This window comes from Salvia miltiorrhiza, chromosome 4, assembly GCF_028751815.1.
Source record: "Salvia miltiorrhiza cultivar Shanhuang (shh) chromosome 4, IMPLAD_Smil_shh, whole genome shotgun sequence".
NCBI lineage: Eukaryota > Viridiplantae > Streptophyta > Magnoliopsida > Lamiales > Lamiaceae > Salvia > Salvia miltiorrhiza.
In genome coordinates this window covers 13,903,296-13,914,189 of record NC_080390.1, presented here as the reverse complement: position 1 = coordinate 13,914,189, position 10,894 = coordinate 13,903,296, and the positions used below count along the sequence as shown (strand labels likewise).

Below are 10,894 nucleotides of genomic sequence, written 5' to 3'. Positions count from 1 at the left end.
CGACCGGCACTTCCAGTGCCATAGAGCCGTGACCTGTCGGGGTGTACGACCTCGAAGTATACCTCATCGAGTCGGTCCTCTCGTCCTGTCTCAATAACAATGCGATGAATCTCCGCCTAATTCATAAATAACAATGCATAATTGTTAGAAAAATAAATACATTTCACGATGTATTAATATTTGATTAAACTTAAACACTTACATCTATTCTCTCATCCCTCGGTGACAGAAAAGTTTCATCTGAGCGTATATGAAAGCGGAGGAAGGTGCTATAGTTATGTGCACCCTGGGGGAGATCAGTCTCCAACCTCTATTCATGGATGTATATAAGATAAATAAGTTATATTATTTGCGATATTATATATATATATATATATATATATATATATATATATATATATATATATATTACGAACTTATTTGATAATTAATTACTAACCAGACTCTGCTGCAGTATACGAGTGGATTGAGACCCTCCCATGTGCCTGTTGATCCCTGTACCAGGTCCATCGGGCTCAGACATCCGGTTTGCACGTGCTCGCTGGGAAACGGCTTGAACAGGGTTTTAGTCCCAGTATGCCTGGAGTCCCGTCCAGAATTCGACAGACATCCAGAGGGATCTCTCCATTTCCCGCCCTGCGTCGATACTAGCCCTAAGCTTCCTCTTGTAGTTGCTCATTATGTCATTGTACCTCTTGCTGGCTTTGTGCTCCCACATCGTCATTACCTCAGGCTCGTCCTCAGGCGACCAAGCAAACTCTTTCTGTTGAAAGAAATAGTTGATTTAATATATAACATTTTAACAATATATAATGATAAATTTATATGTATTATAAATTTAATTATACCTTTAATTCCTGAAAGTACGACTCCTTCACCGTTGGCGAAGTCAACCTCCAAGTATACCCGCCCGGGTTATCAATCCTCTTAAATGAAAGCGTGCAGGCTCTGGCCAGGCCCACTGGCTCCATCAACACACTGTATAAGAGTAATTTAAGGAATTATTTGCTATACGAGAAATAATAATTTAAATTAAAATACTTACACAGTAGGTGCCCTCTGAAAGACAATCCGGCATGCGTCCCTAGCCAAGGCGGCCCTGATATCGGCAGCTATAGGGCCTCTGAGCCTTCTAGCCCGTGAACTACTAGAAGAGGACTGGGGAGTCTGAGGAGTCGCAGAAATGTGCAGCCCGGACCCATCAGATGTGTCATCAGTCTGCTCATGCTGTGCAGATAGACCAAACCCAAGGAAACCTCTACGAGTAGACATGTTACCTGTTTCAAATTAATTCAGATAAGCATTGACACAAATAAAATATCATAAATTACTTGAATCAAACGAAATTTCGACAGCATAATCCCACTATATTCCAATCAAACAAACAAACAAATACATTGCCAAATTAAACAAACAAACAAATACATTGTCAAATATTTCTATCACCAATCTGTTTCCTAACCATCACTACTGTCATCATCACTACTGTCGTCATCAGATGTCAATGGTTCATCGTCGTCTTCTGGTTGATCGTCATCTTCAATGTCAACGATTCCACCGAGGGGATGAACAAGAAGTGGCGGGTCAATGTCTACAGTTGTGTGGGTAAACATAATAGTAACAACCTCTTCTTGGAACAGTTGATCTAATGTTGAGTTAGATGCGACAGTGGAGACTTCAACCTTTGATCTTGCGTTGACTTTGCATGCTGACCACCAGTTTTTCTTTGATTGGTTCATGCTGGGATAAGGGCAGTAAAACACTTGAACTGCCTGACTCGCTAAAACAAATGGATCGTACTTATTATATCTCCTTGTGTGGTTCACTGAAACCAACTTGACGTTTGTATCAATAGAAGTTCTATGAGCAGACAAGTCAAACCATTCACATTTGAACAAGACTGTCTTCGTTATTGGATACCCTGGATACTCCAGCACGCACACCTCTTGCAGACGCCCATAAAAGTCCAGCACATCTCTGCCATAGACCGAGCCTTTAATGCAAACGCCATTGTTCACAGTCGCGCTGTCATTGTCACGATCAGTCGTGTGAAATCTATAGCCATTCACAAAATACCCGGAGTACATTTCAATCTCATTTAAGGGCCCAGCTGCAAGCGACTTAATATACGGGTTCAAATCGTCGTTATAAGGACGACTCACCTGTTACACACAATAATTTAAGTTTGCAAACCAATTTTATCCAAGTAAATGTATATTTAAAATAAGTATGCCACATCTTACATAATGGCTAAACCACACAAGAAAATTGTTATCATATGCAGCCTCTAACTCCGTACCGGTGATTGTAGGATTTGCATACCGCAATTCTTCCTCGAAGATCCTTGGATACAAAGAAAATGTTATATGTTACAACCTATGTACGATGAATATTTATATACATAAATTTAACGAGAATACTCACTTGATCTATGTGTCTGCAACCTCCGCACAATTGCTCAAAATATACATATGCGCATCAATGTATTCTTTTGGCTCCATGTATCTCTTTGTCATTCGGCCAATTGAACGTCCAACTAGTTTGAATATTAAGAGTTCATTAGGATCATCATTCTCGGCAACAGGCTCATCAATATTGCGAGGCAAATTTCTCCACTTTGTAGTCACATGATCCTCAAAGTAATACGAAGAGAAGGTTGACATTTCTTCTAGTATATATGTATTGTTGATGGATCCCTCAACCTTTACTTTATTTTTTATATGGTTTTTCAATGTCCTCAAATATCGTTCAAAATGATACATCCACCGATACTGCACTGGACCGGCAAGTCGTGCTTCATTTGCCAAATGAACTGGTAGGTGCTCAATTGAGTCAAAGAAACTCGGTGGAAAGATACACTCAAGTTTGCATAGAGTAACAACTATCTTCTCACTAAGTATTCCCATATCATGTATTGAGATATTCCGGAATGTTAATTCTCTGAAGAAGAAACTTAACTCTGTAATTGCCTCCCAAACGTTCTTAGGAAGAAGTTCTTTGAAGGCAACTGATCACTAATTTATTAGCAACAAAATACCGCAACTAACACGGTGCAATTGTAGCACAAATTGGTAACCGAGTATCGTATCCACATGGACTAATAAACGAAATTACTCTAACTATTCCCTAAACAGACATTCACAGTAGACAGGCAAAGCAAATAAGACGGTGAATCAAATACTAAACTTAATAAAAAATCTAAACAGCAGAAAAACAATGATAAATAAATCAAATAGAAAGAAAACTCTGACCCTAGGGATGTACTTTTACTAATTAATTATATGCATTTAATATATTGATTCAATTACCAGTTTAATTCAACCCTGATGAGAGATCACAGAACTATTCACAAGCTTCTCTAACGAACACCTATGAAAGTAGATTAATTTACCCCCTTCACATTCAAGACTCCAAGGAATAAATTAACTCCCAAGCGTACACAAAGAATAGCTCCCTATAGTTTCACCTATCCCATTCAAGTGTCAAGGCTACTACTATAACATGCATTCCTGAATCGGCTGAACAATTATCGCATTCAAGTCTTCAAATCGAACAACTAGACATGTAAATTATTGGCCAAATAATTCACAAGAAATTAAGCACCAGGAATCATGAATCACAAGCTGGAAGGCAAATTGATATCAATAAATCATACACACATAATTAATCAGCTATGTACAAACCCTAGGTTCAGATTAAAGAACTAGCCAGACATTGTAAAATAAAACATAAACATAATAAATAAGAAAGCAATTGTAAAAACTAAATTATATAAAAACTGAATGAAAACGATTGTAGCGGCTTGAATCTTCAATCTTGATCCAAGCCTTGAAAACTGGAAAGCTAAAATATTCTAAAGCTATAAAACTGGAATATGAATGTTGGGTGCTGAATAGGTCAAAAGAGGACCTATTTATAGTTTTCAGATTTCCTTCGATCACCATGGAAGTTGCCATGCAAAGTAGAATTCTAAAGGGTAATAGAATCGTGTAAAATAAGGCAACTCTCCAGCTGGATGCGCGCTCTGGAAAATACTCCCACTCTTGCCGAATTCGCAGCTCTCGCCAGAGGAACGGCTATCGTCAGAGAAACGGCTATCGCCAAGGGAACGGGTCGCGCCAGAGGAATGGGTGATTTCTCTGATCTGTCTTATTTCTCTGCTCTGCAGCGCTTCTCTTCTCTGGTGAACTTCTCTGCTCTGGCTGCTGAGTCAGAGCTAACTTTTCTCCTCTGCTATGACTTGGTTCCGCTGCTCTGAAGATTGATTTCTCTGACTTTTCACTTCTCTGACTTTTGAGCACTGGGCTTCGCTTCGCTGCTCTGACTTCTCTCCCCTCTGCTCTGACTATCGACTTCTCTGGCGATTGGTTTCTCTGCTCTGGTGAGTTAACTTCGCTGCTCTGGTCTGGCTTCTTGATTTCGCTGCACTGGAGATGTCGATTCCTCTGCTCTGGAGACCAGAGCACCTAGAAAACGCCAAATTCATCCAAAATTCTCCAAATTTTCATTCTTCCATCTCGAAAGCCTAAATTTCCTGCAAAGCATAAAATACACCATAAAACGCACCAATTTCCAGAAGATTATCTTAAAATACGCACATACAAACCCTTAAAAATAGAGCAATTTAAGCATAAATCAGCAACAGGTAGCAGTATTTGCATGAACACGTGACAGTCGTGACTTTTCATGTTATGCATCTTCAGGTTGTTCAAATCAACGCATCTGCTAATATTTGACACGTACCCATCGGGAAACTTAAGACTCTTGATCCATTGAAGTAAAATCTTCTTCTCATCTCGTTCAAGCATGTAACATGCTTTTGGATACTGTATCTTTTGTCTTCTCATCTCATCTTATCTTTTGTCTCGTTCAATTCAGGCCGTCGGTAGAAGATGTTCAATTCTTCTCTCGACTTGTCTGTATCTTTTGTCTTCCCCTTCACATTGAGGACAGTGTTGAACACATTATCAAACACATTTTTTTCAATGTGCATGACATCCAGATTATGTCGAATCAAAAGATCCTTTCAATAGGGAAGATCCCAAAATATGCTTTTCTTCTTCCACCCAATGTGTTGATATTTTGCGAGATGAACATTTCTGCCATCGAAGTCTTCTATAACCTTCATGAAGTCCAATCTCTCAATTTGATCCAAGATTTCTATTCCTGATCTCTGTTCTGGTGGGTTCACATTGCATGTTTTATTCTTCAAGAATGAAGTCTTATTTCTCCTAAACACATGGTTACGAGGTAAGAACTTCCGATGATTGTCAAACCACGATTGTTTTCCACTCTTTGGTAGGGTGAATGCTTCTGTATTCTCCATGTAGTGTGGACAGACCAATCTCCCAGCTGTACCCCACCCAGACAACATAGCGTACGCTGGAAATCACTTATAGTCCATATAAGAGCTGCCCGCATGTGGAAAATTTGCTTCACAGATACGTCGTAAGTGTTCACACCTACGTCCCACAAATATTTCAACTCTTGTATAAGTGGCTGCAAGAATACGTCCAACTTCATCTTTTGGTTAGATGGCCCAAGCACGAGAACTATGAGGAACATGAATTGTTCTTTCATGCACAACCACAGAGCAAGTTATATGGTGTGACAATTACCGGCCAAGACGAATATTGACGTCCTGATTGTGCAAAGGGGGCAAAACCATCTGTAGAGAGGTCTAATCTCACATTTCTGGTCTCTTGAGCTAATTCAGGATAAACTGAATTCAAGTGTTTTCATGCCGGAGAGTTTGCCGGTGGCACATAACTCCATCGTCTGTTGAAGTCGCATGCCAACGCATGTTCTTGATTGTTGCTGCAGATGCAAACAACCTCTGCAGTCGGGGCGTCAAAGGAAAGTAGTGCATCTGTTTAGTGGGAACAGGTTTCTTTCGCAATCTTCCAGATGCACGTCGCGTCTTCTTATATCGTAACTCGCCGCAGAAGTTACAGCTGTGCAACTCACTATTGTCCCTCCAATACAACATGCAATTATTAACACAACAATCGATCTTCTCTACCGGCAAATCCAAACCGCGCAGATTTCTCTTCGTACTATAGAAGTCTTCTGGACAGTTTTTATCCTTCGGTAAAGTCGTGTTAAACATCGACGACAACTGATTGTAGCATCTCTCTGACATGTGGTTTTCAGCCTTTATGCTCATGAATTGAGTCATCCAAGATAACTGTGAGTAAGTGTCGCATGATGGGTACAATGGATTATCGGCTGCGTTGAACATGTCATAAATATATTGAGCGTCAGGATTGGGCGGCTCCTCCAGATTTGGAAGATCTTGGTAATTACTAGGTCCAACATGATCATGCACCATCCTTTCGTAGTTATTTTATGACCCACCATCCTCATCCATTACTTGGTAATTACTAGGTCCAGCATGTTCTGTCGGCATATACATCGATGCTTCCCCGTGATAAACCCAGGTTGTGCAATTGAGGACAAATCCACGCCTACTAACATGTTCTCTGACTGTAGGTACAGATAGAAAGGTTGCATTCTTGCACTTTTTACACGGGCACCTAATGTTATATTCTTCATCTATGTATGCCGTTTGATTTATCGCATACTCAAGAAAACTCTCAAGCATTGTTTCAAATGCAGAACGATCATTGTATCTCGCGTACATCCATATACGATTATCATTCATTCTTGCAAATTCTAATTGAAAAAAATAAATAAAAGATCATAAATTACTTGAATCAAACGAAATTTCGACAGCATAACCCCACTATCCTAACTACCAAGTGCTCGACTCTACCAGCAGCTATAGTGACCATAGTGGTCCTAATTTATAAAGCCTATAATAGGTCCATCCGGCCCTCCATTGTTGAACATTACAATACATATAAAGCCATAAAAAATAAAGTAATTAAATTAAAAACAATCATTTGTTGGGAGAAGATCAATTTCTATCCCAAAGGGAGAAGATCCTTAAGAAATTAATTAAATCAATCCTACAATATATAATAACATATCATTTTATCATAAACACTTACTAGCATACTTAAAATTCAATTAATCATACTTAATTTAACAAAATTATCTAACATAAATAAATCTCTAACAAATTCATACTTAAAATTAATCATGCTTTATAATTAATCAAACTTTAATTTAATTAACGTTAATCTAATTAACATTAATTAGATTCTAACAAAATAATTGTAAAAACAAATTTAAAATTAATCTAATTAACATTAATTAGATTCTAACAAAATAATAGTAAAAACAAATTTAAAATTAATCTAACTAATTAAAATTAATCATACTTCTCATATTATAAATTAATTAAAATTAATCTAATTAACATTAATTAGATTCTAACAAAATAATAGTAAAAATAAATTTAAAACTAATCTAACTAATTAAAATTAATCATACTTCACATATCATAAATTAATTAAAATTAATCTAATTAACATTAATTTTAATCTAACAAAATAATTAATAAATAAATAAAATAGCGAGAACGACAGCGTATGGTAGTGGTCGGCGGCGGAGCGGTGGCGGTGGCAGTGTCGTCGAACTGAAACGATAAAGAAAGAAAATGAGATGAGAGAAAGAGGACCTGCAGGGGGTGGCTGGCCAGCGGCGGTGGTCTGACGGCGATGGTGGCTCGATGGCGGCGGCGGCTGGGGGTGGGGCGAGGCGGATCGGCGACTGGTGGTGGGGGGTACGGCAGGGAGCAGGGTGGGGGGGTGGGGGGGCTGTGTGAAATGAAAAGGGGATCTGGGAAGGGGATGACAGATTTAATTTAACAAATAGCGGAGGCAAAATGCCTCCGGTAATTATCGACGGCGTTGCCGCCGGTAATATATATCCCTCATTAAAATTAAACTTAAATTAAATTATTTTATAAATACCGGCGGCGAGCCGCCGGCAATTACTGGCGGCGACCATGCCGTCGGTAAATTTAAAAAGGCGGGTCACCTAGTTTGCCGTCGTTGTGTCGCCGATAATTAATTACCGGCGGGAGCTCCGCCGTGGGTAATTCCCGCCGGTATTTCGGCGTTTTTTTGTAGTGTTTGTTGGATCGGTGACTTTCTCTATCAAAAAGTCTCGCCAACTTTGTGTTGACTATACTACACGCGCAAACACGCGCGAGCGCGCGCGCACATATATATATATATATATATATATATATATATATATATATATATATATTATTAAAATACGATTTTATTGAAAAAAAGAAAAGAGAAAACCTAATATTTCAATTGAAAATGAAGCAATTACAACTAAAAATATTAATGTGTCTTGAACCAATTTAATTCACACTATAAACTAGTCAAAATTTTCATTGAAAATACAAAAGTATTTAATGGAATTAATGTTCCCAATAAATATATTAAAATTATAAAATAAAAATATATAAAGAATAAGAATGTCTTTTCATATTAAAATGTAATAAATTTTCATATTTGATCCGGGATCAAATTGATCCAAATAGCAAGGTCCATGCATTTTTTATTTTTTTTGTATGAAGTGAAAGAAAAAAATAAAAATAGTAATGTATTTCTTGGACGACAGATAATAATGAATATAGTAATAATGTTACTAATGTATATACTTTTCCCAAAGTGCATGGCGTAATAGTAAAGCGTGTTGAAAATATTCATGTTATTTCGAGAATGTTATAACTATTTGCCCTCATTATTAACAGGTGAACCTACATTCTAGTACTATCTAGGAATTTTAGGCCGAACACAATTAATCAGAATTAATTAAAATGAAAAAAAATAAAAATAAAGAGTAACGATCCATAAGTGTATATATATGTATATTTAATTAAAGTTGGGTGATGCTGATTGAATCAAGTTGATTCGGATCAAATGCAATAAATATTCAATTCTCAATATAAAAATACATTCTTATCCTTTATACAATTTTCATTCCATAATTTTAATACATTTAATTTTAATATAATATTATATATACCGGGAACAAAAATTCATTAAATGTTTGTATTTTCAATAAGAATTTTGATTTATATTTATTAATTGAATAATAATTCATCATTAAATTTGATTTAAAAATCATCATTAAGAATATATATTTTTTTTTCTGTGGGCTAAGAATATATATTTACTTTTTAAAAATAGTAACTTATTTTAATTAAAATATGTATTTTTCATTCCGTTTTTAGAAATATGTTAAAATATTTAAATAAACTTATAATATATATAAAAAAAATTTAAACTTAATTTAATATATATAAAAAGTAAACTTTATTAGGGGTATTTAAGATATAATGCACTTTTATTTTAATATTATGATTATTTTATCATCATTGATCCGAAACAATTTGATCCAAATAGATTTACATTTAAAGTTTACGATTTATCGAAACAACCCAAAGATATTGGAAAGATATTTATGATTAGAAATGGCAACAAAATAATAGCACATCATTATTTTCAAGAGGTCGTTTGGTAGCCTTGCCTTTTGCTGGACGCCGAGGGAAGGGAACTCCGTAGCTGATAGTCTTTGCTTCTTTTGCTCTTTAGATCTAATTCGCCTTTTACTGCTGCGAATGTGTCCCCGTTTGCTGTAAACTTTTCTTCCCATTCTCAATCAAGGCTTCCCTTTGGTTCTCAAAAAAATAAAATAAAGTGACGATGATTTGCGCGTTATTTAATTCTTCGGGCCTAATTATTTGTTTTGTCCCTCAATGTCGTTTTGGCCGTCAAATTTGAAGACTTAAGTTTTTTGGATTATAGCACAATTCAAATGGTTATTATTTATCTTTATATTTGCTACTCTCTCCGTCGCACGAATCTTGACGCATTTTCCTTTTTGGACCATCCCACGAATATTGATACATTTCCAAATAAGGTAACTTCTCTATCCTACTTTATCGCTTTTATTATTTTATCTCTCCTACTTTAACATTTTTATCACATTCTCTCTCGTACTTTATTACTTTATTAACTACACACTTAAAACACTAATCTACAATTCTTTAATTCCCGTGTCGATATCAAACGTGTCAAGATTCGTGGAACAGAGGGAGTATATATTGAATTCCGTATATTACTATTAAACAAGGATATATATCTAGAGATGTCTCAATCCGAATTGTTTTTCAATATAATTATAAGATTCCAATTAAGTTTTGACATGTTGCAACTGCATCAACATCTGATCATGCCTTGATTTTGAATCGATTTGGAAATAACAATCAAGAGTGTTGTTAAGTAACTCAAATTAAACTAAATCGAGAAATTGTCGATGGTGAATAATTCCGTTGTTAAATAGTTTAATGACGGAAAAAGGGATGTTCCGATCATGTTAGCGGAAAGCTTATATATGCAACGTCGGAATGTTCCAAACTATAGTTCCGATCGACGAACATATCCAAATTAAATTAATTAAAATGAGTTTAATTTTGAACTCGAGCATAGAGTAACCCCTAATTTCATCACTAGTTTTGTGAATCATTGTTAGTTAATTATAACTTATTCGCATACGCAATGGGATATTGCTATGGTAACAATGGTTACTATCACACCCATCCTACCTTTTGATGTAACTTGTCCAAATATATATGGAAATAAATACATAAATACACCACACCCATGACATCAGCAAAAAATAATGTTATTTGTAACTTTTTTTTTTTCAGAATTACAGGAAGTATCTAATATATAATCAAATAAGCAACTTGCACGCAGACGAGACCTCTACATCTCACAAAGGTAAGAAAATAATTGTACGCATGTGAGACCACTAAACACACTAAGGTGGGAACACTTCCCACACAAAGATGATAAAACTATACCGCACGTAGATAAAAATTGAACCCAAGCTCTCTTACAATGAAGAATTTTTGGGCACCTCAATTTTGCCACTTGAATTAAACCTCATTGAATGTGGT

The 10,894-nt window shown here is 36.2% G+C and overlaps 1 protein-coding gene across 1 annotated transcript; it reads right to left on the bottom strand.

Moving 5' to 3' along the window:
* Nucleotides 1-454: 454 nt before the first annotated feature.
* On the bottom strand, nucleotides 455-1,046 carry LOC131019745 (uncharacterized). Its single transcript, XM_057948331.1, has 2 exons — nucleotides 849-1,046; nucleotides 455-763 (listed from the first exon to the last, which is right to left on the bottom strand). The coding sequence occupies exons 1-2, from the start codon at nucleotides 969-971 to the stop codon at nucleotides 566-568; spliced, it is 321 nt and encodes a 106-aa protein (XP_057804314.1). The 5' UTR covers nucleotides 972-1,046; the 3' UTR covers nucleotides 455-565.
* Between the last annotated feature and the right edge of the window lie 9,848 nt (nucleotides 1,047-10,894).